The following is a 27573-nucleotide window of genomic DNA, read 5'->3' as shown; positions in this document are numbered from 1 at the left end:
CCAATAAAATCGTTTCCGGGTGAGTTTCAACCTTCCGGAGCTATTTCCGGTTGCTCGGTGACGTTTCCTTGCGGTCAGCAGATTACCCGATAAAAGGCGCGTCTTGATAAACATGGCCGTCGACGAGTGGTGGTCATCTCGACCTGAATTTCATTTCTAACACCTTCCTTTGCATTTTTCCGACTCTTGCTCGGCATTAATGCTAGTAAATACTGCAATGACTAGCCTTTATACCCTTGCATTTAATTTATCGCCGACAAATTCATCTCCTGTACGACCTCCTGTACATATACCGCCAAAATGCTTCGACTCAAAACTTAATGGCAACTCGACCGGAACGGGCTCGCTCACAAATTACGATGCCAAAGATGGAGGAATTCCCATCAATTTTGGATTGAATTGCCTGGGATGGATGGTGAGCTAAGCATTATATCTCTTTGCTGCTAGATTTATTCAGATTTCTGTTTGTATTTTAGGATTCTGCGACGCTTCGGTCTGCTTGTCAAGAATGACAACAAAGCTGGGAAGTCCCTTGCAAATTAAATATTATTTCACAGCTGTATTGTCGATTTCGTTTAAAATATTCTTCTTTATTTACTTGCTTGTATATTGTGTGGGTTATTCGGGGTTTACTTTGTTAGAAAAATTTTTGGCTTGCAGTATTGTAAAGGACATCTGTTCAGATGAGCGAATTAACATGCAAGGCTTATTTTATCTCGAACAATGGACGAGATTTTCCCAGCGATCGCCTTTGTATTTTTGTAAGGAATGGTCGATCACTTTATGACAGTTTTATTTGAGGCAATCTATTCCTTTTCCTTTTTAACACGATATATCTGGAGCTAGAAGCGAAATGCAGAACGAATTTGAAGCCAGACTTGAAAGCGATTCCTTTCGATTCTTTGACCAGCAAGAAAGAAAATTCTCTTAATCTGTATAAAAATTAAGTTAAGTTTAACGTTCGCTCATTCTTTTCGGAAACATGATATCAGATTTTTTAAAAACGAGAGAAGCAAAATATAAGCGAGTATCTTTAGGTCTTTTGTTGTCCAACACTGCAGTACACCCAAATCTTTTGTTGTATAGAAACGGGATTTGAAACAGGTGAAATGTATACCACCGATTTCATTTATTATGCAAAATCATTTTCAATTCATTTTAAGCTAGGCGCGCGCCCGAAATTGCGTCAATTTCAGTTTGATCTAAGACCTACAAACAATGAAGATTTATTGTGTGGTTGGAAGAGTATGAATTTTTTCTTCTATTGATGAAATTGGACTGTTTTCAAAACTTGTGTTTTATAGAAAGCTTATAAAATCAAATATATTTTGTACTGCACTTTGTTTTGAGAATGTTCAATACAAGACACACTGCATGATTTTAAAATCATTTTAACTTATTTAGGATTGTGAGCAAGGATTTTGTGAATGATGCACTGTATCTTGTAATGCCCTTATTTGCAAAGCGCAAATCATTGATATTTTTACAGTAAATTGTATTACAAGCACTTTGATCTGTAACCAAGTCAACTTGAGTATAATATGTGGTATTTTTTTACCACAGCAAATGAACTAATGGCAAAAAGCACACAAATTGAATTATTCTTTTATCACTGCGCTGCTGTTTGTTTTTTGTTTCCACAAGCACATTGCTAAATTGCCTTGTTAGATCAAAAAGGAGAAGTAATTATTAATAATTATTAGTAAGAGTCTATTTTAAATCCAAACTGACTGACTTCTACAGCTGTATAAAAATAAATTGTCGCTAAAAATTTTTAGAACTTTTCTTTTCATATCTTTTCTATAATGGGTGTGCCTTACTGACACGTGTATATGTTTTTATTTAGAAATTTTAATTGAAAAAGAGGAAAGCAAATTATGTTGAAAACTGCTCGAGCCAATAAAAATAATTATTGCACTTGTAAATTAACCACCACACAACAATGGAAGTCTGGACCACATTTTATCACCTTTTTATGCTTTTATTTTAAAGGACGGTTTCTACTATTGTTACCGCGCGTATGTTCTGTGCATCTCATGATACTCGGGTTTCCTATGGGTGGTGGCTACTAAATACAGGAATATTTTTTGCGCAGTTTAAAACTATTTGAGGAAAGCAGAACTTAGCAAGTGCTTTTGGTATCCAATAAGAAAACTGGAGGCAACCGTGCATTTTTAGAGATATAAACTAAGCGTCAATTTGGAAAAAAAATGGCATACATTGCTTTGTATTTTATTGCTTTATAGAATAATTGTTGCTTAATTATCTCTAAAAAATGCGTAGTTACCACCAATTTTCTTTTTTGATTTCGATAGCCTGGCTTTCCCGCATAGTCATAAAAAGCGCAAAAACACTTTGGTATTTAATTGTAGGCACTGTCTTTAACACTACAATATAATAGTCAAGAGTGCTTTCTCCTTAGCTCGAAAAAAAATTGTTACAATTATTACCATTTTTCCTATTCGGGAACATGATGCTCTATGCACCATGTTATAATTTTTCATGTACAGCTGTAGCTTCAAACATGATTTCATTCTTACATGTACAATGCAAGATCCAATAACAAATAAGAAAATGCTCAGCATATATAGTCAACTCCCTTTATTGCAGACACCCTTGGGACAGCAAATTAGCGTCCTTAACTGCAAGAGTCCATAAAAGCGGGAATTTATTTCAATTAAACGTCTGTAATTTAGTTTTGCCAGGGATTTAGCTGCTGTCTGCATTATCAAGGTGTCTGTAATAACAAGGTGTCCACAAGACGAGAGTTGATTGTAGACAATGGGGCCATCAGTGTTTTATGAATTTTTGCCACCAGTGATTGAAACGCTTTATGGATAATTTTCTCTGTGGGAGATGAGGCTCCAGCCTTGTCAGTACACATTAAAGTATGGCCTATAATCTAAAGCTGACTTTTAGCCTTTCACTATTAGTTATACATAACACAACATAACATTTAACATAACATGGCATTTTATTCAGGAGGCTTCAACACAAATACAAAAACATTCTGAATAGGGAAATCGTGAGGTTAACCCCTGTATAAAAACAATTTCCCTAACTTAAAACTTACAAAAATATTTTAAAATTTATTTCTAGAACTAGATAAAATTTGATGGCTACTGATTCAATAAATATTCATGTAAAATTTAAGTCTACTCTTAGATAAATAGTGATTTGGCGTGTACAATGTATCCTGGCAAGTCATTCCATTTCCTTACAATGCGAATAAAGAAAGAATATTTGTAGCAATTACAAATCGCTCGTCTCAAGTAAAGTTTATAGACAATAGTCATGGTTAGGTCTTGTATGAGTACTTTTGGCAAACTCAAAGAAATCTGGGAAAGAGAGTACAGTTCTATACAGTTCTTATAAATTTCTATTTTTTATCCTTTTTAAAAATATGATATTGTTAGTAGCACTTGATATTCATATCATAAAGTTCAAATGTTTTTGTATTTTTAGTTAAAAGGACTAGATTACACATATGTAACATGTATGTAAACCATTCTAAGGTGATTTTGGTGCATCTTCAATGTGTTATTATTATTGCTGTTATTGTTATTATTAATTTTAATATTATTGGTAAGTAACATTCTCTGTCCCAATCTCTCTGGTGTTAATTTGCTCCATGTAATTCATGCTGTTTTTATGGCTTCCATTTTAGATTATATTTATTGTTTTCTGTGTTCTAAGAAGACTTGTCTGGGATTATGGAAGACTTGCTCTTATACAGAAAGAGGACCAAGGGTGAGTTTTCTAAAGCTGTGGCACCACGCTAACAATTTCTAGCATAAGCGGTGTGATTCACTAAGTAAACATAGATACAACAAAGGGGATCTTTTCCCATCTATTTAATTTGACTATTTTGAAAATGCCTGTCAGTAGCAAATCCATGCTACAACACGTAAGACATAAGCATGCATCATAATCTTGTTGAGCATGCTGATGGTGGAGGCAAACTTGACCTGTTTCTTGCTTTGTAGAAAATAGAGTCCTATTAAAGTGTGACTTCACAAATATTTGAATTTTTGATATTATGGGATTTGTTCGTATGATCGGAAAGAGCATAGTGAAAAATGCCTACTTGCAAGTAGGCATTTTTCATCTTGCTCTTTCCAATCATATGAAAAAATCCCATAATTTCATAGATTTAGTATTTATGATGTCATCACTTTAGGACTCTATTGTTTTTTCTTGCATCAGCAGCCTAGCACAACGGAATAAAACATGTTCAACCCAGAAAGTGGGCAAAGGATGAAAGACGCTTACACCTTTTTCATTCTTCATTTTCATCAGAGATTTCTTTGTATGGATGTTTGTTTGGGTTTTTTTATATAGTTATTTTCTTGTTGGCTTTCATCAAGATGTTTTTCGTACATGTACATGTACATCTCCATACATTTCTACTGGCTATGTTATGAAGTAATTGGTTCATGCAATTAGCTGTTTGTGTTTTGGTTCAATTTTATCCTTGGTTTAAATTTTACTTTCCATTGTTTCAAGCTAATTAATATACATTGCTAAACACTTGTTCCTCATCGCCTACATTGTCAAATAATAATAATAATAATAATAATAATAATAATAATAATAATAATAATAATAATAATAACAGTAATCATAATAATAATGATGATAATAATAATAATAATAATAATAATAATAATAATAAGTAGGTTCTTAAAAACGCACTTTACATCACAACAAAGTCTCAATGCTTTTTACAATCCTTTTATATAAAAGCCCTAATCTGAAAATGCTCTCTAAAACAGAAAATATTTTAGTCTTGATTTAAAACAGTCCAGAGTGGAACATTGTTTAATGATACTTGGTACAGTGTAAATCGTTCCAAAGCCTTGGTGTGATGACCGAGAAAGATGTCACCGTAAGAAGCCATTTTAGTCTTTGCTAGAGAGAGGTGGGGGAACCAAGGATAAATTTGAACCACAACACAAACATTGATTTATAATGCACTTCAAATGGGACGTTTGGAGAGCACTCAGGAAGATAGAGCCTCAAGCAACCCTTACGCTTCTCTTGTGCTCTCCAGACTTCCTGCGTGCATCATAACTCAATAATTATGCTAAGATTAAATCACAAAGAAATCACAAATGTTAATAGTGCTCATTGGAAATGACATGTAGTCACCCTTGTACGGGTGACATAGACTGTGACATGTGGCGTGACATGTATTACGTCAGTCACTGATTTCCCATATGTAAACAGGAAGCGAGAGCATGTGCTCGCCATTAAAAAACATGTAGCTTGTTGTTGTGAACTCTGTGTTCTTTACTCTGTATTTTCGAGAGGACGTCTTGATACATAGACAACCCTGCATGTTTTGCACAAAAACTCAACTTGTTGAACTTCTTCCAATTACTAGTTTGGATGTTCTAGTATTGAGCTTCAGGAGACTTGTGAGAGCTAAAGCCATTTATTAAACTTGGTGAAATACAAAGAAAAACTTTTTTTTTTTTGCAGATGGACAGAAATGTTCTATGGATCAAAACAGACCAATGCAGATGGTGCAGCAACAGAGGAGGACAGTGCTACTTCTCCTGTGGATTTTCCAGAAGTTAAAGACAAGGTGATTTCTGATATAATGAAATTCATTTATTTATTATCAGTAGCCAAAGCCTTAAACGACCAGAGAGAAAGTGTATTTGGCGATTGAATTCCTTTGAATTTGTTGTTTTAGTAATAATAATGTTTATTTCTTATATTGCGCAGTCTAACATGCAGTAAAGATATGATTGAATGCGTTTTCATCATTGATGAATTCCAAATTCAAAGGAAATTTATACATGTGCTAGTGAAATGGCAACAAAAATGAAAAATACTGGAGAGAAATTATCTGCTGCAAAAGTTATATAAAAATACATTGCGTAGTTTCCTTTGAAATTGATTTAATGTCCTTAAAAATTCTCAGGAAGTCCTTGAATTTTTTTAAAATTAGGGATACAAAACTTGGTTTCTTGATCTTGCCTCAGGCGTAATGAGGACCGCGCTTAAAGTAACTTTAAACTAATCACCAAAATGAGCTTGGGAGCTGGTGCCTAAAAGGTTGGTGACACCGGGAAGCAATCAGGCATGGGGAAGGAGGTATCCATGGCAACCCTGCGAGTGACCACCACCAAAGGTGCTGTCACACTGAACCAGTCAGTGGGATACTTACCAAACCTGATACTTACTAAGGGAGGGCGGAGAGGGAAAAGGCATGGAAATTAAGCAGGCTAAATGACCTTACTCACAGGCCAGCAGCAAGCGAATGCAAATGCGTACAACAAGGAGCCTCCTGAAGAGGGCTCCAAGGTCGTCCCTGAGCTTCATAGTGGGGTGACAGCTGATCAGCATTTTCTCGATTTTAACCTAATAACAACACCTTCATCTATGAATTTGCTTCTTTCTTCCAGGGCCTTTTTTCGTGGATTCCTGTTTATCTGAGAATCAGTGATGAACACATCAGACTGAAATGTGGCATTGATGCATTGCAGTATATTGTTTTCCAGAAGCATCTGTTGGTCTATACCGTCATCATTTTCTGTCTCTCCATTGGTATTGTCTTGCCTGTCAACTACTCTGGCCATAACGGTGAGGGACTTCACTGTGAGCTTGTTAAGGATGGTGCCTACTTTTGTTACTGCGCATACGTTCTGCGCATCTCTAAATACTCGGGTTTCCTATGGGTGGTGCCTACTAATCCAGGGAAATTTTTGTGCGGTTTAAAAGTATGCAGAGAAAACAGAACTTAGCAAGTGCTCTTGGTATCCAAAAGAAAACTGGGGGTAACCATGCATTTTTCAGAGATAATAAAGGTTCCACTTGGAAAAAAATGCCATACATTGCTTTGTATTTTACGGCTTTTTAGAATAATAATTATTGCTGCTTAATTATCTCTAAAAAATGCGTGGTTACCCCCAATTTTCTTTTTGGATTCCAATACCCCTTGCTAAGATCTACTTTTCCCGCATAGTCATAAACCTTGCAAAAATACTTCTGTATTAGTAGGCACCATCCTTAATTGATTAAAAGAGCCAGATTTACAACTTCAAGTTAGAAATAAAGATGGTGCCTCCTAACACAGGCACTGTATTTAGCATGGTTTATGATTATGCAGAAAAAGGCAGGTCTTAGTAAAAGCTATTGAAATCCAAAAAGAAAATTAGAGGTACAGTGAACTCCCTTTATCGCGGACACCCCTGAGACTGCGAGTTAGTGTTCGTAATAGCGGGAATTTATCTCAGTCAGATGTCTGTAATTTATTTTGCTGTCCGTATTATTAGGGTGTCTGTAATAGAGAGGTACCTGAAAGGCAAGAGTTGACTTAACCAGAAATTGTCTCTGAGAAATGCGTGGTTACCCCTAATTTTCTTTTTAGATTTCAATAGCCTTTGCTAAGATCTTATTTCCCCACTTGAGTCATAAACCACACAGAATACCTCTGTATTAGTAGGCGCTATCCTTAAGGAATTAAGCCGCTGTTACTTGTTGAAACTTTTAGCTGAAACTTGTGTACAACAGTGCTACGAAACAAGTTTCAGCAGGCGTTGCACCGTGTAACATGGTCAGTTTTGTAAAACTTTTTTGAACTTCGGTTGCGAGATTAGTTTCACGAAAAGTAGAACCGCTTTCTACTTCTGCAATGGCTCGCAACGATTGCAGTTGTGAAAAACGAGAGTTTCACTGTGTAACACCACTTCGTGAAGCAGTTCTCATTCAGTCTTGTCACACTACGCTGCATAATCAGAAACCGCGCATTCACCGCCAAGGGCATGGAACTGGTATCGACTTATTTTGCGGGAATCTGGGAACAACATTTTGAGACCAATTTTTCAACGTTCCCGAATAAGTTTTGACATTTTGTGTTACACGGTGCAATGCCTGCTGAAACTTGTTTCGCAGCGCCGTTGCACACAAGTTTCAGCTAAAAGTTTCAATAATGCACCATTCTCAGTGAGGAGAGTGTCACTGCTTGTTGATATTGATACTTACTTCATGGAGTTAACCTTATGCTGGGGGTTCATTAAGATTTTGAGCAGGCAGGTGAGAGGTTAGAAAACCTGGGCAGGATCGCTTCAGTAGCGTGGAAATGTCATTTTATGGAAAAAGCTGGTTGAGATGTTTAAAGCTGCCCATCAAAGTCATGTTCAAAAACAGTCAATTTGCCCGCTGCGTGCCCTTAATGAAACTCCTGTATATGTGAGAATTATTAAGAGTGGCTGCCTGTAAGAATCGAGAACTGCATTTCAGCGACCACTTGGTCAAATTTCTGATATTTCGTCTGAAGATACCCTTGGATTAACTGTTTTCGAAAATCATATTTTAAAGTTCCAAGGTATTTTATTTTTTGAGAAAATTGCAAGAGTTTGAAATGCGGCCTAGGTGCGGTCACGGGCCGATGAAAACCGCGAAAATTTAAGTAAAAGGACGAAGCCCCGTTCACGGTGTAAAATAACCCAATGAACTTGAAACTTTACACAAACCTAGACCAACCATCTCACTAGAGAATTAATACAACAAACATGCCAGAATCGCTGGCTGCTTTTTAAAGCATGCAGATTTGTGTACGCTACTCAAAATGGCCTTGAAGCTAATGCTTATTTTCATTGAAGTAAAAGTGTTTCTGGTATGTCATTTTCTCTAAATTAAATCTCATATATCGAAAGACAAAGAAAAGAACTTTATTTGTACCAAGTTTCAAGCTCTGATTCAAACTCTTTCCGACTCAAGGAAGATCGAATATGCGTGCGATACTTGCGGCTCGCAATTCACATCACGAATTATGAGATCAGAACCGATTCACAAACACTTGACATCTGGAGCCCGTGAATGTTTCCAAACATCACATATTGGGCCCTAAAACTAATTAGACGGACTGAAGACAGCCATTCAATGTTTTTCGATCCTAGATTTCTTTCCTACTCTGCTCTAAAATAATATAGTTATTCCGGTCAATTAGCCAACGAAACATGTGCAACAAATTTGCATACCATTTCGATGTCGCAGGAAAAAGTAGTGCAAATCATAGTGCTCCTTTTTCTTCTTAAATGAATTAGTCGATCAGTAAACTGGAGAAAAGCATGTGACTTTGTTCCTGTTGTGTTGTTTTGAGTGTCAAAACGGCTCAATTCAATAAGCCGGTGTGACACTGATCAACTGTAACTCGATATTCCCTTCGGTGATGTGGGTAACACGCACGTGATCCTGGCCAGGCATTTCGGTATGGAATCCTGCGCGTACAAGCTAGGGCGCTTTAAGGAACTGTAAATAGTGAAAAGTACCGCTTGTGGGCCAAGCTACAACTACCCTGGTGATGAAAACCTTGTCAAGCTAAAAGACTGTACAACAGATGCGAGAGCCCATCTTGCCAGCTTTGATTTTTTTTTTTTTCGCAAAAAAAATTCAAGTATTAGTGTCATTTCGTTTTTTAACTTCAATTATACATACCCTGAAACATCGATTTTTTTCGCGAAAAAAAAAAGAAGAAAGAAAGAAACATCCATAACCGCCATCCTTACAATTAAAAGTATGAAATCTGTATATTTGAGAGCATAGTAGTGAGTTCCCCACCGACCACCAACCCGACCTCCCCCCTTCCCCCTAGTTACAAGCCTCAATAATATTGTGGTTATTGTTTACTTTCCTAGACCGTTTTCTCGCTGTTCCTGCCAGTTTCTTTCAACTCTATGAAAAAAATAATAGCATGAAATCTGAAATTGGAAAATGAATAGGCGAAATACGGCCCTCACCCGCACGTGCTAGTAATAAGGTAGTAACGGCCCTCACCCGCTTGCGCTAGCAATAAGTTAGTTTTGGTGGCCATCACCAGACAGACCAAGGCTGGCAAGATTCCTATCTTCTCGAAAATTGAAAGAAATCGGCAGGAACAACGAAAAAACCGGTTTGGGAAAGTAAACAATAACCACAATTGACGCCTATCACCAGAGGGGATGGGGGTGGGGGAGGTCACGTTGGTTGGTGGGGAATTCACTACTCTGATACCCTCAAAGTTGGTACCTTCAGACTACTCTGATACCCTCAAATTTTATATTATTAATTGTGGGGATGGTGGTTATGGATAGATTTTTTTCGCAAAAAATCCACGTTCTGGGATCTGCATTACTGTAAGTAAAAAAAAACAAAAAAAAAACTGACACTAATACTTGAACGTCGATTTTTTTCGCGGAAAAAACAAAGGCTGGAAAGGTGGGCTCTCAGATCTCTTGAACAGTCCTTAAGCTCGTCAAGGTCATCATTACCAGGGTAGTCGTAGCTTGGCCCACAAGCACTACTTTTCTAAAAGCGCCCTGAACGCACAAGTGCCTGGCCAGGATCACATGCGCGTTACCCACATCACCGAAGGGAATATCGAGTTACAGTTGATCAGTGTCACACTGGCTTGTTGATTTGAGCCGTCGCTGCTAAACACAAACACTCAAAACAACATGTCAGGAACAAAGTCACACGCTTTTCTCCAGTTTACTGATCGACTTGTTCATTTAAGAGGACAAAGGAGCTGTAAAGTATGATTTGCACTACTTTTTCCTACGACATCGAAATGGTATGTAAATTTGTTGCACATGTTTCGTTGGCTAATTGACCGGAATGACTATATTATTTTAGAGCAGAGTAGGAAAGATCGAAAAACATTGAATGGCTGTCTTCAGTCCGTCTAATTAGTTTTAGGGCCCAATATGTGATGTTTGGAAACATTCACGGGCTCCAGATGTCAAGTGTTTGTGAATCGGTTCTGATCTCATAATTCGTGACGTGAATATGGGAGCCGCAAGTATCGCACGCATATTCGATCTTCCTTGAGTGGGAAAGAGTTTGAATCAGAGCTTGAAACTTGGTACAAATAAAGTTCTTTTCTTTGTCTTTCGATATATGAGATTTAATTTAGAGAAAATGACATACCAGAAACACTTTTACTCCAATGAAAATAAGCATTAGTTTCAAGGCCATTTTGAGCAGCGTACACAAATCTGCATGCTTTAGAAAGCAGCCAGCGAGTTTGGAATGTTTATTGTATTAATTCTCTTGCGAGATGGTTGGTCTAGGTTTGTGTTTCAAGTTCATTGGGTTTTTTTTACACCGTGAACGGGGCTTCGTCCTTTGACCTAAATTTTTGCGGCTTTTTATCGGCCCGTGACCGCACCTAGGCGGCATTTCAAACTCTTGCAATTTTCTCAAAAAATAAAATACCTTGGAACTTTAAAATATGATTTTCGAAAACAGTTAATCCAAGGGTATCTTCAGACGAAATATCAGAAATTTGACCAAGTGGTCGCTGAAATGCAGTTCTCGATTCTTACAGGCAGCTGCTCTTAACCACCTTCCCAAGAATAAATTTGAATTCTTTGTATTTCAGAGCCTGACAGCAACTCTTTTGGAGCGACGACAGTTTCCAATCTGACGCCGAACTCAAGTGTCTTCTGGCTACATACAGTTTTTGCCATCATCTATTTCGTTATTATGCTGGTTGTCCTACGACATTTCACCAATTTATTTTCTGCTAAAAGCCATGATGATTCTACAAATACAATTATGATCACTAACATTCCTAAAAATGTGACGGGTGACTCAATTAAGCAACATTTTCGGTGAGTTAACAGTATTTTTTTGTTTATCTGAAGGGTTCGGTACAAAACTATGCTTGGGATTTTTTCAAATGAGGAGCCAGTGCGTACAGTCTCTGGACTCCCACTCAAAAAGAGTTGAAGGCAAACAAAAATTTGTTCAAGACTGAGGTAGTTGAAGATAGCTGGTGGCAAATGGCCCCACTTTGAAAAACAGTGGCGGTAGCCTGGGTCAAGAGTGGGCATGTGTTCAACTATGGGATTGTTGCGGGGGTGGGGGGGGGGGAGGTTGTGGAAAGCTACATGTAAGCATGTTGTGCAGGTAAGCTAACTGCACTCATCAAGAGGTATGCAGTTTTGTCTTTCTGAAAAGAAAAGTCTTTCATCCAGATAAACTTTTAACCCAAACCATTAAATATTTCCCAAGTGTAAATTTAGATAGTCTGTGACTCTACTTGGGCAGGAAAATCTTTCCACAGAAGGGTCAAGATATGGCTTGTGTGAATGCAAATTTTGTACAGTCACATGTAATTAACTTGTATGTGTCTTTCAGCCCAAATGCTTGGGGTGCCCCTCGATGATCAATACTTGACCACTTACTTGTACCCACTCTCACCCCAGACTGTTAATAAGTGGCTTATTACTTAAACAGTTGCAAGGAAAAGTAGTTTTTGGTTGAGATAGGGTTCAAAGGATTAATGAAATGTGGTGACTAAAGTATTGACATTGGGAGTTGTCTGTGTACTGAAAATATTCTTGACAGTGAATACATGAATGAAGTCAATGATCATTTCTTTATTTTATGTTAATTTGTCTCATTGCATTGCACCTGTAGGGAGATTTATGGTGAGGCTCAAATCCTTGAGGTCCAACTTGCTTACAACTTTAAAAAACTTAAAGATGCACAGAGGAAGGTGCTTGCAGCACAGATGGGTCGGCAACACTGTGAAGAACTGCTCCAGAAGACGGGAGAACGCCCCCTGACGACCATCAGCACCAATAAACTGTCGCCATGTTGCCAGTCCTGTGGTGCAAGTCATGTTGATGGCATTGAGTATTTTACTGAGGAGGAAGAAGAAGGAAAAACAGAGGCCAATCAGCAGCGGCAAAAGCTTAAGAGTCTGGGAATAGCTTTTGTGACATTTCAAGATGCAAAAATAGTTGAAAGGTAAATACATTTTTCTTGATACTTCAGACATTTTAAGGACGGTGCCTACTAATATCGAAGTATTTTTGTACGGTTTATGACTATGCGGGAAAAGCAGATCTTAGGAAGGCCTATTGGAATCCAAAACGAAAATAGGGGGTAGCCATGCATTTTTCAGAGATAATTAAGCAATAATATCTCTAAAAAGCGCCAAAATATGAAGCAATGTATGGGATTTTTTCCTAAATTGAAGCTTAATTATCTCTGAAAAATGCATGGTTACCCCCAATTTTCTTTCGAGATACCAAAAGCGTTTGCTAAGTTCTGCTTTCTCCGCATAGTTTTAAACCACGCAAAAATATTCCTGTATTAGCAGGCACCACCTATAGGAAACTCGAGTATCTCAAGATGCGCAAAACATATGCGCAGTAACAATAGTAGGCACCGTCCTTAAAAGGTGTCATTAATACTAAATTTTGAGTCAGAATTAAAATGAGGTTGAGCCAGATTACATGTACTACCCCACCCCCTTAAGTTCCAACACATTTCTCTTAAATTTAAAAAAAAATTAGTAATATATTGTGGATCTCTGGAGTTACATGTAAGGTATTAATAATACCTACCAGATCTCAAAGTGTCCATTGACACTAACTTCTTAAAGCCAGTGGCAGACACTGAAATTCCAGGTAATAATGAGTTTCAAAAAGATAACAAAAATTGCAGGGTAACATTATTTGCTACACACCCATACAATATGCAATGCCTGTACTTTTCCTGGTTTACTTGATATCAGGAAGCTTCTGTTTTTCCCCTCCTTCCCCCCCCCCCCCCCCTTTGTCTTTTCCACTGTTTTATCAATGTGGTGGGTGCCTGTCTTCCCTCGAGGGCCTGGGGGCTCATGGCTGGTTTGCCAAGATTTGGCAGCCATGGGAGCAGTCTCAATCTAGGAGCTGGCTTCCAATGGTGGAAGCTCCTGGATATCACAGGCATCCAACTTCCACTTAGTGATGTGGTTGTCGATTAATTTTAAAACCTTTTTTCTTTAATAGATGTCTAAAAGACTTCAACACCGTTAAACATGGTAGCCCAGAATCTTCTGTGTCCAGGAAAATATTCTGTGACCACTGGAATGTGACTATAGCCCCAGTAGCAGGGAATGTAATCTGGGAACACTTATCTGTTGACCACGAGAGCTGGTGGGCGAGAGCGCTGTTTATTAACACACTGCTATTCATATTTGTGCTCTTTTTGACGACTCCTGCAGTTGTGCTGTCCTCCATTAAAGAGGTGGAAGCTTCTATAGGTGAGCAAAAGTGCTACAGGAACATGTACACACACTGTAAATCAACTACTTCTACAGGTTAAACGAGATCTACAGAACCACTAACAGCACTGACAGAAAGTATTGCTCTTTAGCTTTCATCTAAATGTTCACACTTAATTTTACCTACACGCTTAAAGATATGTACCTTTAGTTAGGAAAAAAACTGCTTCATAGCTTTCACATCAATGGCATCTCACTTCTTACAATTATTTTTATCCAAACTCAAACGTTAGAACTACTGATAAACAGCACCACGCCACAGGAAAGTACTGCTCAGTAGCTTTCATTTGAATGGTCACACTTTAGGATTTCATCCACAGACTCAAAAGTTAGAGTTACCTTGTACAGCTTTTAATGGTAACTAACTGACTTCTAACTCAACTAAGTAAAAATTTATTTGTCATCTTTATTAATGGTATCCTTGAACTTTTTTATCTGATCAGCGGAAAACAATCCCAAGCTAGCTGTTCCTCCAAGCCCTTTTCTCACCCAGTTCTTACCCACCATTCTTCTGTGGAGCTTTGCAGCTATCCTTCCTGCTGTTGTGTCGTGGTCAAGTTATTTTGAGGCTCACTGGACCAGGTAAGTTGAAAGTTGGGATTCTTACATGTAATTTGTCATTTTTCATACCCTTAAAAAGAAAATCTGAGGCGGTTCTTCCAACATCTGTGACGTTCTGATACTAGTCTGTATGCTCTGGTGGCACTGTTCAGTAGAGAGGACGCCAAAAAAGCAATAGGCTTAATAACCAAAACAACAATTCTGCACGTGCATTTTACTTATTGGTACATTTCTTTGCCGCCACTGCACGACTAGGACGTGAAATTTCCTGATGGGACGTTTTATGGAGGACGTAAACACACGACAAAGAATTTCTCTTTCTCTTTCTTAACTTGGGCGCGGTCTCTAAGAATTCAACTCCGGAAATTTTACCGACATTTGACATTCAAAGCCAGTTGGAATATATAATGATCGCGATGACGTTACAAAAAACGCGAATTCATTTTAATGTGACATTCTCGCTGCCGTCGCCGTCGTCGTTGCTAAAGCTCTCTAATACGTCATTCTCATTTATTGTTTTTAGAGCGGTTTTCAATTGAGTGTCGATAGTAATTTCGCGTTTGTTTTGGTTTTCCATTACTACGCTCTGTGATTGGTTAACAAAACTCGCGCCACTTTCTCAACCAATGGGAATCCAAACTAAAACCAATCGTGTTTTGGCCTCGCGCGTTTTCCCGCGCTTGGCGCCAGTTACATGTATTTGCTTCAAATTCTGATTGGCTAGCTGTGTTGTTTACATCTGTTGTGATTGGCCAGAGTGATTACTTTGGTTTGGGTTTTACGACACTTAATTGGAAACTGCTCTAACGTGACTCAGTGAAAATCAACTTAGCTGTGCTTTACTAATTGTTCGCTTATAAAAATCTCCGTCAGAGTTGTAGGAAGAAGGAAAGAAACACTATTTGTCTAGAAAGAAATGTGATGGTAAATTTCCAGCCTGGTGAATGAATGAGAATGATGATTATTCTAGAAAGTGACGCAGGCATACTCGGAAAAAAGAAATCCGAGTGCCCCTGTCAGGAGTCGAACCTAAGACCTTCCGATTACTAGTTCGGATGCTCTACCACTGAGCTACAGGAGACTCGTGGGAGCTAAGGCCATTAACCGAGTATGCCTGCGTCACTTTCTAGAATAATCATCATTCTCATTCATTCAGGATGTTTGTCCGATGAACCTAGTTTAATGGCCTTAGCTCCCACGAGTCTCCTGTAGCTCAGTGGTAGAGCATCCGAACTAGTAATCGGAAGGTCTTAGGTTCGACTCCTGATAGGAGCACTCGGATTTCTTTTTTCCGAGTATGCCTGCGTCACTTTCTAGAATAATCATCATTCTCACTATTTGTCTTCTTGATGAATTAATACTCCTTGCCTTTGCTCATTTTATCTTTCTCAGGTCAAGACTTGAACACTCTGTGATGGTGAAAACTTACATCTTTTTACTGTTGATGATAATCATTTTACCCTCTTTAGCTCTGACAAGGTAAAAATTATACCGAACTCTGATACAGTATACCCTAAGAGATTGCAACAACCCGTCAACAGCAAAACTCTCCCTGTTTCAACCGTTTGAGATGTTAACCGATCTAGAAGCGGCCAACGTAACACCTATGAAACGAGCTCTTAGTAAGAGCTCTTTGATATTCCTGGGATGAACAAATTACATTACATTTAGCCTTTGAGCAACCTCTTCATTAGAGTCAGGCGTGAGAGGATGATAACTTTATAACTTTATTATCTTAAAAAAAAACCTGTTACGTTTCGTATGCCTTTAATGTTTATTAAATGCTTGTATTTCTTTTTATTGTAGCGCGGACGCCCTGTTTCATTTAACTCTGGGTTTAAAGAAAAATGAATTCCAAAGTCGACTTGCGTGAGTAAAACGATGAAGGCAAACTTGGTTTTCAGACGTACGCCCTTTTATTAGCCACATCGCACAACTAAATTCAAATCGTGCAACTTCACTTTGCCATTAATACGTTCACAAATGGGCCTTATCACGGTTTTCGACGCCATTTTGACGAGTAGGTAAACAGGCTTGAAATAACAGTGTTTGTATGGAAATCCGAGGTCAAATAATTTTTTTAAAACATCGCTTCTGAAAAATTTATGAACTGGAAACTTTCGGCATTAGGAAAAGCATTTTAAGAAAAAATTGGAGGGATGTAGCTGTGCCAGAAAGCGTCCAGTCGTGTTTTGAACTTTCCACACATTTGTCTGTATACCGAACCAGCCGTGAACTGCTACTAAAAATTGTTCGCGGGAAAAAAAATACAGGGAAATGTATGGAAACGTTCAAAACCTACGATATTGCAGTGCAAATAAATAATAAAATTAAAAACTAGGGTATCACACTATAAAACATACGAAGACAATACAACGAGGATGAATGCAATTTTAAAAAAGTTTACTATTTAAAGGTTAGGCTTTTAGAGAGCCCCCGTTGAAAATGGACACAGAGGTAGCTTCCCTAGTGATGGATTAAGAGTGTTCTACTCATTTAATTCCTGTTCTTTACCGTATCTCTCCACAGTTGTGTGTTTTTACCCAATAATGGCGCGTTCTTTGTGAACTATATCATAACATCGGCACTGATTGGTACGGCACTAGAGTTGTGCCGTTTTCCTGAACTTGTGTCATATGCCGGCATGATGGCCTGTGCACGAAACGAAGGGGAGAAAAGACTCGCCCGTAAGGTAAAAATCATCGCTAACTTAGACGTACATCTGTCCTTTAGTCTCCCTCGTAGACGGTCGCTCTTTTGCCTCGTCACGCAATCTTTCCTCGTAGCAATAACAAAAACAAACAAACAAAAAAAAAAGAGACAACAAAAGCTTCCCCCCCCCCACTCGCCCCCAACATCAGGAGTTAAACTCCGTTAGATAATGAGCTCTTGTGAATACGTACTTATCCGTGGGCTATATGACAGAATTTATGTTTGCTTCATCAAATCTTCATGTTGTTCCCATAAGAAAATCGAAAAAAAAAAATTCCTCATCAAATTTTACTTCCCCATGTTTGAGGCGTATAAAAGTGTCAAATTTCAGTTCCGGTTGGGTACAATACCGTGCAAAACGGGAGACTGGGGATATTGGGGATGTGACGTCAATACAGGATCGCTAGTCTCGCGATTTCTCTATTCCTCAGTTGTTTTTCATGTGCAGAGGAAGAAAACTGTATAGACAAAACTACGAATGGGAATGTTGAATACTCAGAATGAAACAACTGAGGAATAGACAAACCGCGAGACTAGCATTCCTGTATTGACGTCACAGCCATACTATCCCCAGTCTCCTGTCTTGCGCAGTATTGTACCCAACCGGAAGTGAAATTTGATGCTTCTCCATGTATGTTACAAGTTGTCTTTTGCGCGATTGCGTAGGTAGGTAGACGAAACCCTCGCACCTGTCGCGTTTTTGCCGGTCAATCCATCACCCAGAATGCTATAGCGCGAGAGAAGATGGGCCATCTTCTCCCGCTCGCTACTGCTTTATGGCGTAAACTGGGACTGCTCGTCCAGCTTGAAATCTATAACAAATTTAGTTCGCAAACTTGAATGCTGCTTACACACGTGACTTTTGGTTTAACAGGAAGCTGTGCGTGAGTTTGCATTCGGTCAGCAGTATGCGTGGATGCTGGTGATCTTTTCAGTCATGGTAGTATACTGCATCACGAACCCTCTTGTCACGCCTTTTGGTAAGTCACGCAATGCTGTTACGTCACGCCAGCCCCCTTGATTCTCCAAAGGGGTTATGTATGAAGTTTTGAGGGGGTGCTGTTTCAAAATGGCGTTTCTTCAGTTATTGACCATTTTAATCATTTTTCACTGACATTTAAAACAATAAAATAATACATGTAAAAATAAATGGGAATATTTAGTTGCACATCCACAGAGTGGCTCTTTGTCAACTGTTTCCGGGTTGAATTGGAATTTGGAAATTGCCGATTATTTTCAAGACTATAAATTGCCCTTTTAGAAGCCTTGTGGTGCGAAGCTTAAAAAGTTGAAATCTGCACACAAGACTGGAAGGCAATAAAAACTCAGTGAACTTGCAGTCGTATAGGCGGATTGTATGGCCACCATGTTGGTGTACAAAACAAAAGAAAATTTGTTCACATAGTTAACATAAAAATGGCAGTTAACTCCCCGAGGAGGAAAATCTTATTGCTCCTGTACACCAACATGGCCGCCATGACGTCACATGCAACCATCAATTATTTTGGGCGAGCGCTATAGCCGCCATCTTGGATGTTAAGGCGGGGGTCTACATGAAAGCCGTTTTCACGCCGCTTAAAATCGGTTCAACAGAAATATCTCGTTCGCGTTTCAAGCAATACAAAAACCCTATGCTCATTACACAAATCAATGTTTTGGGGTGTTTTGTAAATTTTTGGGTGATTTTTAGGTAGGAGGTAGTTTTTTCTCAAAAGAGTAGTAAAATTAAGAGAAATAAGAAATATTGAAGATTTAATGAAGTTTTAAAATTAGAATTTGTGGTTAATAATTATTAATAGACGGATACCAAGTTAGTCCACTAGCAACCTGGGTTGTTCTTCCGTGGGTATCAACTGTCTGTTAGTGGTCCAAAAAATCATTTTCTTTTTTCTATCCCTTCCTTAAACCTCTGAAAATTCCATCCAAATTCATGTGTACCCCCACCTTAAAAGCAGCGGAAGATTGGGGAGAGTAGAAAGTGCGACCAAGGGGGTGGGTATTAGGCTGAAAGGAAAAGGTGTGGGGAGTGATTAGGGTTAGGGTCTCTCCCGCCCCTCCCCGCCCCCTTTCCCTTGAAAATCCAACATAACGGCTACGATTAACCAAGATTCTGGAACTCGCGCACCCAGCGAGCTTAATTCCCTTTTATCTCCCTTGAAAAATCAGGAAAATCGAAGGGAAATTTGCGCCTTATCAATCTGGCTTTCTTTCTGTTTCTTCCGCCTCAGGTTTGCTGTATCTTGCCTTGAAGCATCTTGTTGATAGATACAATCTCTATTTTAACTACCGTGCTCCGGCCTACAAATATGTGGACAGCTCCGTCCATTCTACTGCTGTGACATATGCTATGATTTCTACTTACTTTCTTTTGTTGTCGCTGTTGTTCTACTCTATTATCAGACTAGGTGAGTAGATTACCATATGTTCGTAAGTTTGTTTGTTCTTTTGTCAGTTAACCCGGTCGGTCGGTCGGTCGGTCAGTGAGTCAGTCAGTCATACAGCCATGCAGTCAGTTAATTAGTCAGTCGATCGGTCAGTCAGTGAGTCAGTCAGTCAGTCGGTCAATTAGTCAGTGAGTCAGTGAGTCAGTCAGTCAGTCGGTCAATTAGTCAGTGAGTCAGTCAGTCAGTCGGTCAATTAGTCAGTGAGTCAGTCAGTCAGTCAGTCAGTCAGTGAGTCAGTCAGTGAGTCAGTCGGACAATCAGTCAGCCAGTCAGTCAATTAGTCAGTCAGTCAGTCAGTCAGTCAGTCAGTCAGTCAGTCAGTCAGTCAGTCAGTGAGTCAGTCGGGCAATCAGTCAGTCAGTCAGTCAGTCAGTCAGTCAGTGAGTCAGTCAGTGAGTCAGTCAGTCAGTCAGTCAGTGAGTCAGTCAGTGAGTCAGTCGGACAATCAGTCAGTCAGTCAGTCAGTCAATTAGTCAGTCAGTCAGTCAGTCAGTGAGTCAGTCGGGCAATCAGTCAGTCAGTCAGTGAGTCAGTCAGTGAGTCAGTGAGTCAGTCAGTGAGTGAGTCAGGCAATCAGTCAGTCAGTCAGTCAATTAGTCAGTCAGTCAGTCAGTCAGTAAGTCAGTCAGTCGGTCAGTCAGTCAGTCAGTTGGTCCTTCTATCAACCAGTCAGTCCGTCAGTTCGTTCGTTTGTTTGTTCGTACCTCAAGCATTTCTTTCGTTTCTTGTTTCGTTCGTTCCTTCGTTGCTTCGCGTCTTCGTTGGTTCATTCTTCATTTTTTCTTTTGCTCGTTCGTTAATAGTGTGCTTGCTAATGAGCCAGTCAGTTAGTCAAGAAAGAGCATTTCAGTTTCTTATTCGGAAAACACGAGATCAGAAAAAGTAGACGCTAGAATTTTTTCTAAAAGTGGTCAAAAGTGTAGTTTTGGAACAGGGTTTCGTTCGTTCGTTCGCTTTACAATAGTGTAGTCGCTAAAAACTTCACCAGCAAGGAGCATTTCAGTTACTTCTCTGACTGAAAAAAAAATGAGATAAATAGAGAAAGTCTTTCGTAGAATTTTCCGTAAAAGTAGTCAAAAGTTTAGTTTTAGAATACAGTATTACGCCTGGTTGAAGGGAGCAAGGGAGCAAGTAGTGTAGCAAGTTAAACTGGTTCTTGTGTAAAGGTTTTCATTGTACTTTTTGCGTTCGTTATTTTTTCGCTTACGTTCCACTTGGAAAATCATTAGGGAGCTTCAGCACAGACGTTCGTGAGCCACGGACGGCAACTGGAAGTCGAAAGTTTCCTTTTTTTTGGCGTGGTTTTGCTCCTTACCACGGACAGGAAAATCTCTTGACGATAACTGTGGCTTGACGTTACAAACGCGATGGCGTGACAACGCCCCAAAAAGGGAAAAATTCAATTTCCGGTTGCCGTCCGTGGCTCAAAAACGTCTGTGCTTAGACAACGAACGTCTGTTATAAATGGTGGTATTATTGTGTTCCCCAAAATCAGTGTTTTGTCACTTTTGTGACAATATGGTACACAGATAATCACGATGCGATGTTCAACAAGTATACCCATGTACTCGTATCCAAGCTTTTCTTTGGTTTCCTTGGAAACTCTTCATGCCTTGGAAAACTTCTCGTAACGCGCAAGGGTAACGCAGCCTGCGACCTCCTCACACTACTTCCTGAGGAATACGGTTTCCTTAGAAACGCTGACTGCTTCATAAAACTTGTTTGATTTAGCGTGTGTTGGCCGGTCGCCCGCGATACTCTTACGTTGCATGCAGCAATTGTTTTGAATTTGGTGAGTTGGCAGTAAAAATTATGAATGTCAAAATTTTGCTCGTCGGTTAGAATTTGCTTGTATTAGCGTCGATACTGTATTTTATGGACTGGAATGTGGGAGAATTTCGACTTCTTTCGGAGAACTTTGGCAGTAAGTGGCAATTTTGACAAATAAGGAGTTTAGTATTACAATTTATTCCTTTCTTTCCACGCTTCGGTTGTACAAAGAGCGGATAACTTTATCCAGCGGATAAAATGTTTTAGTTGGAGTACATTTTATCAGTTGGTTAGCGATTTATCCACTGGATAGATATATGTGCTCCTTGAACTACTGGGGCCAGGTCTTAAAATCTTTGCGAGTATGTGATATTTTATCTTCAGCGGTTGTAGACTGGAAAGGCTTGTTATTCGCTCCCTTGTTTAAAACGTCGACAAAAATCATATTTCTGCCCTGACAAGATTTTTGATAAAAAAACAACAACTGAATTTTATTGAATTAAGCTTTATTTTTTACATGTACCATCAAGGCCCCAGTTGTTCAAAGAGCGGATAGCTTTATTCAGCGGATAAGACGCTATCCAGCGGTTAAAATATATTGGTTGGAATACATTTTATCCACTGGATAGTAATTTATTCACTGGATAGAGTTATACGCTCTTTTAACAACCGGGACCTACACCACAACGCGTCGAAATTTTATTACTGCTCTTAAACAGTAAATGTATTTAATCAGAAATTTCGATTTGGTTACTCTTTTCAAGAGCATCATTGACTTTCGATACGCAGCTAAAAATCTGAACGATGATCCCTGAATGATAGCGGACGTTTTTACGTTAATTTTCATTATCACCGGAAATGTAGCTTGCAAACGAGAACTTAGCGGCCATACTCGCAAGACACAAAAAATTCGATACTCGATTCAGTTTCAGTCATTTAATTTCGTCGTGATATCCTTCCATTATAAAAGCCAGCTTTAGCTTATTTTTTATGGTTTTAAATGTATTCTGTTCTGTTATTCAATGCAAATTTTGTTTTGCAAACACTAATCACCATCAAATATTGTTTGCTTTAGAAAAATTAATCTTTTCTCCATCTGGTATATTAGGTAATAGAAAAATTTAGAATTACGCCGGTTTACCGCAAATAGCAAAACGGTTGAAATGCCCACCTGATCATGTTTATCCTACATTTGCAACTCGCTGTTTTAACTTCCCCAATAAAATTTAGTAGTTTGTGTTAACATCAAAACCCAGAATTATTTTGCACTATTTTTATGTATTCCTGATTCATTTTTTCAAGAAAATATAAACGCGATTCTCCCGTTTGCCGTTCGCCCTAAACGTGTTCAGTGTAAATCTTTCTTGGGTATTGGACTCGCAAGGTTCACTTATAAACGAAATTAAAGAAGGATTAATTTTTGCTATTAATCTAATTTAGTTTCATTTAAAAGGGCCAATTTGTACTATGCGAGAAAGTGCATGTATTTTCTTCACAACATTTTAAGCGGATATTCCTGTAACTTGTAGTTTTTGTTTGTTTATTTGTTTGCTTATGCTGGATAGAAGAGGGAGGTTTAAGGTTAAAATGTTTCTTATTGTTGCTGTACATTTCCAGTAATTCACGTCGGATAAAACATTGGGTTTTGGCTAAAATTTCTTGAATCAAACAGTACGGATCGTCATTTTCTTGTACAAATACGTTGCGGATGACTCAGAAACGTTTTGCTTCATTACAAAATACTACAGGCGCGTGCAAACTGGTTAACAGGGACGCAGCATGTCGTTTTATATTTTACTTTTTATGCCCCAGTATCATTAATTTTTCCAATGAGTGCTCCAGAAAAGCACGAGAGAAGTATTAACAATTATTCTGAGAAATTGCGCGGAATATCGCCTTATACTTAGCTGACGAGGCCGTAGGCCGGGTTGGCTAAGGGATATTTCGCAAGATTGAGCAGGATAATTGTTTTATTATTCAACGAATTGATAACCAAGTGCAGTTTTATTGCAGAAAAGCCGGAAACGATCTTTATTTGGTATTTTTCTCCCCGACACAAAAAAATTACGTATATCGCAGGATATCTGTTGTTGACTACGGACGGACGACGAATATTTAGTTCACCATGACCATATTTTTATACTCGTCTGTTACAATGTGCTGAATAATAACGCTGGTGATTCTCGTTTTCCTCGCAAACAAGTAAATCCTGTTTTATCTGGTTTTTCAGGTATAAGTGATCCCCAGACCATGTTTACCCTGGTTGTGGTGATCATCACTGTTGTCTTGTTTGTTCTCCGAGTCTGTTTTGGAATGTTCAAGCGATGGGGACCGCATAAGGTAATCACCATGAAACGCTCGGGTACTTTCATTTTAAATGGATAAGGGAGTTAGTTTCAAAAGAAACTGTGGTGCTGCGTCGGTGGGGAGTAGAAACGAATGTTTGGTTTATCAACAGAATTGATAACTTAAGTTAAATTGGCCATCGTAAAGAGATTCGAGTGCTGACATTTCGAGCGTTAGCCCTTCGTCAGAGTGAATCAAGGAATTGTGGTTTGTTAGTGTTTAGACAGTGAGTAAGCAGTTTGGCTACGCTATTGGTGGGTGTATTGTAACGTGGAAAACAAGAAAACTTGCATTTTAACCTAGGAGATTTTTCCTGATAAAATGTAATGACAACGCACTGAAAATTGATTTACTGAGGAGTTCATGTCGTGGCAAAAAAAAATTGTATTTACCTTTTAAAATATACTGGGAGAGGAGAGACACTCGGAACGGGGTAGGCATTATCACCTGAGTTTTCTGTACTACCTTGTGAAACAATCAGTTCCAAAAAAACACTTGTTTCCTCTAAAAATCTCTTTAAAGATTTATGATTTAGACAAGATCAAGCGGTTCCTCAAATGGTAAAGAGTTGTCACGAGTATATGTCGCGCTGAACCAATCAGAATTGAGATTGCATACGCTAAGCGCGGGAAAACATGCAACCGTTGCCAAGAGCGCGAAAAGTCGTGGAAGCCAAATCATGATTGTTTTCTTTTTTTCACTGTTACTTCTGATTGGCTGAGAAGACAACATGCACGCTGATTGGTTGGAGAGTGTTCCAAAAGTTTTTTGTTTAATTTTAACTTTTTTACTTCTATTTTCTTACAGGAACCTCTTTCAACAGACGCAGAACTTAATGGTGCTGATGTTTACATTCCCGTAAGTTACTGTGATCATGAAAAGTGACTTATATTTTTAAATTTGACCGTTACACTAAGAATTCGAATTTTCTTTGAAGAAATGGACGACGAAGTTAGGCCAAGTTGACTGCCAATCGTAACGCGGGCGAGTGGTTCAATTGTTTTAGAATACAAAGGAATGATTGCAGTCGGAAATTAGCGGTGTATAGGTCATATTCGAACAAAAGTCAAAAATGTATTTGATTGCTTGCTGTCGATTCTTTCCAGGTGGTAGTTGATTGAGGTTGGGCCCTCATCAACTATCAAACGATAAAAATCTCGCATGTGTAAGTGAATCACTGACATCGCAGCGTTACTTTGGATTGCGTGACTACCTCGCGTGACTTTGATTTCCGTTGTTACGTTTCAGGAGGCTTACCTTCCCCCAGTCCTCCAAACGACGCGAGAAATGAAGGCGATCGGAAGTCCAGATGACTTGTCTCCTCCCCAGCTCACCAGGCGGAAGACGTACGGCTCCACTCAGAATGATCACGTGATCGACGCGTCACAGCTGACACCGAGTTCAGAGACGGTGCTGACTTTTACCGATGAAGACAAACAATAGAACCCGTATAACTTGCAGTATTTAAGATTTTTTAAATTTACTTTTGTTATCACAGGATAATTTTTATTCAGTTAGTTCTGTATAAAACGGACGCGGTCCGGATCAACTTCGTCTTTAGAGGGAGTTCATTGTGTCCTAAGTTAGGTTAATTCTTTTTTTAAAAAAAATGCATTCAACCATTCCAGTCTCTAGAGGTCTTGAAAATAAGCCCAAATTTTATTTGCAAAGTGAATACCAACAAACAAACAGCACCTCGAGAAAGGATTGCTGAAGAGCTTTTTAAAATTTGATTGTAGACACCATTTGCATGCGACTGTGTGTCTGGCCTTGGGAATGAAATGGTTAAAAAAATTTTCGCTTGGCGTCTTACGTATAAATGTGCAAGAGTTTGTGTTTTTCTCTTGTAGAACAAGAGGTTGCAATTGTTTTAACTTACTGTTATGTTGGTAATTTCTTTCTTAACCAAATGTTAGTCCTGGGTGGCCGTTCAGTGTCCTGAATCTTTACAGTTCGGGGATGCAAATCACTTTTGAGAGTAAGAAGGGTTGCAATAGAGACGACCATATATGCGTCCTGAATCGTTACAATTTACTGTTACAGAAGACGTTTGAGATCGCAAAGGGCAGCAATGGGAACGAGCATTTATGTGAAATGACAGTCTTTAAAGACTGTAATCTTAACGGATCAACTTAGTACTTGTGGACTGCATCCTTTCAATTTGTCTGGCCGTGAAAATATTTTAATTTAAAGTTTTGGTTTTGCTGTAAGCTAACGAAAATAGCATTCTGGAAAAAGTGACCACCCAGAAATGGTTGCCGCTTAAATAATGACAATTTGACAGAGAAATGCGGTGTTGTAGACAACGAGAGGTGGTTGCTGGAGTAGGTTTCGACTTTATCCTCAGTGATTTTTCTTTCAAACTCACTGGCTCTCTATTGAACGTTTCTTCGCTAACGTATTTGTTATGCGTTTGAAGATTTGGATAGTCGGAAATTAATCAAATTAAGTTATTTCTTAGTACCTTAATGGTTTGTTACATGTAAGGTTTTTTCCCACTATTGGGAGGTTATCGAGAAGCTAAGGTTTAATTTATACGGACCATTGTAGTCGCGTGGAATTCAATTCAAGTTACAGATGAGAACTGATCGAATCTGCACCCTGTTCGACTTTAGGCCATTCAGTTACGTTTATTTATTGTTGTTTGTATGGTTGAGGCTGTTTTCGTTTGAGTGTCGTAAAACCAAAAGCAAAGGTTTTACTCTGGCCAATCACAGCATAGGTAAGCAGGACGATGAACCAATCAGAATTCGAAGCAAACACATGTAACTGGCGCCAAGCGCGGGAAAACGCGTGCGAGCAAATCACGGTTGGTTTTGGTTTTGCTTCTCATTGGTTCAGAAAAGTGGCGCCAATTTTGCTAACCAATCACAGAGCGTAGTTACGCAAAACCAAAGCAAACGCGAGATTATTTTCGACACTCAATTGACAACCGCTTCATGTGTTGTTGTCCGTGTTGTTATTGGTCGGGTTTACTCCGATGTTTATCCGTTTTTCGTGGGGTTGAATCGCGTTCGACTCGACTAAAGTAAGATGTCGTAAATTGGACCGAAGTTTAGTAGTTTTGCGTAAAAACATTTCTTGCTTACTTGTAAGTGTACTGCTTTGCTCGACCTAGAATTATTTCAAAGTATTTAGGTAAATACGTAATCACACTAATTCGTCGCGCTGTTGCGACAATTTTAAAATTAATTACCGTGTGAAAATTTAAAGTATTCACTTTGTGAACGGAGGATTTATTAATTTTAAATTATTAACTAATTATCTGGGTACATTTTTTCAGTAAATGAAAGTTATGAATTAACCGACTGTGTTCAATTTTATGTATCTAAGTCGTAAAGAAAACACGTCCCCGATTTATTAATACTGTGTAAGATGTATGTTACTCAGTATTAAATGTGTTCTGGAGCTTAAAGCTCCTTGGTGGAATTAATTGACGTTACCTAAAAGCAAAATAAAACTCTTGTTCAGTTGCATGAACGTGCCAAACTTGTTCAAGGCTCTTGGTTGATAGGGAAAAAATTGCTGTGTTGTGAGTCTCAGTTGCTCTATATTACCCTCTTGCCATCTATATCTGGGGAGCAGGGATGGCGCAGTGGTGAGAGCACTCGCCTCCCACCAATGTGACCCGGGTTCAATTCCCGGACTCGGCGTCATATGTGGGTTGAGTTTGTTGTTGGTTCTCGT

The 27573-nt window shown here is 38.8% G+C and overlaps 1 protein-coding gene across 1 annotated transcript; it reads left to right on the top strand.

The window, feature by feature from the left end:
• The first annotated feature begins 101 nt into the window (after nucleotides 1-101).
• LOC146455134 (mechanosensitive cation channel TMEM63B-like) lies at nucleotides 102-27360 on the top strand. Its single transcript, XM_085094677.1, has 16 exons — nucleotides 102-415; nucleotides 3668-3750; nucleotides 5485-5590; nucleotides 6417-6594; nucleotides 11375-11606; nucleotides 12418-12750; nucleotides 13779-14032; nucleotides 14497-14635; nucleotides 16007-16093; nucleotides 16421-16483; nucleotides 17144-17306; nucleotides 18201-18306; nucleotides 19555-19731; nucleotides 23771-23880; nucleotides 24694-24744; nucleotides 25135-27360. Exons 1-16 carry the CDS (start codon nucleotides 200-202, stop codon nucleotides 25327-25329), a joined length of 2493 nt encoding a protein of 830 aa, XP_084950803.1. The 5' UTR covers nucleotides 102-199; the 3' UTR covers nucleotides 25330-27360.
• Nucleotides 27361-27573: the final 213 nt, after the last annotated feature.

This window comes from Pavona decussata, unplaced genomic scaffold (genome assembly GCF_977016875.1).
Source record: "Pavona decussata unplaced genomic scaffold, jaPavDecu1.1 SCAFFOLD_286, whole genome shotgun sequence".
In the NCBI taxonomy this organism is placed as follows: domain Eukaryota; kingdom Metazoa; phylum Cnidaria; class Anthozoa; order Scleractinia; family Agariciidae; genus Pavona; species Pavona decussata.
This window is presented reverse-complemented; position numbering and strand designations above follow the sequence as displayed.

Bases quoted from the DNA above. Each gene is read 5' to 3' on its own strand.
- LOC146455134 (XM_085094677.1), top strand. From the start codon at position 200: ATGCTAGTAAATACTGCAATGACTAGCCTTTATACCCTTGCATTTAAT. The intron at 11,607-12,417 runs GTGAGTTAACAG...TTGCACCTGTAG, and splicing joins TCAATTAAGCAACATTTTCG to GGAGATTTATGGTGAGGCTC. The intron at 23,881-24,693 runs GTAATCACCATG...ATTTTCTTACAG, and splicing joins AGCGATGGGGACCGCATAAG to GAACCTCTTTCAACAGACGC.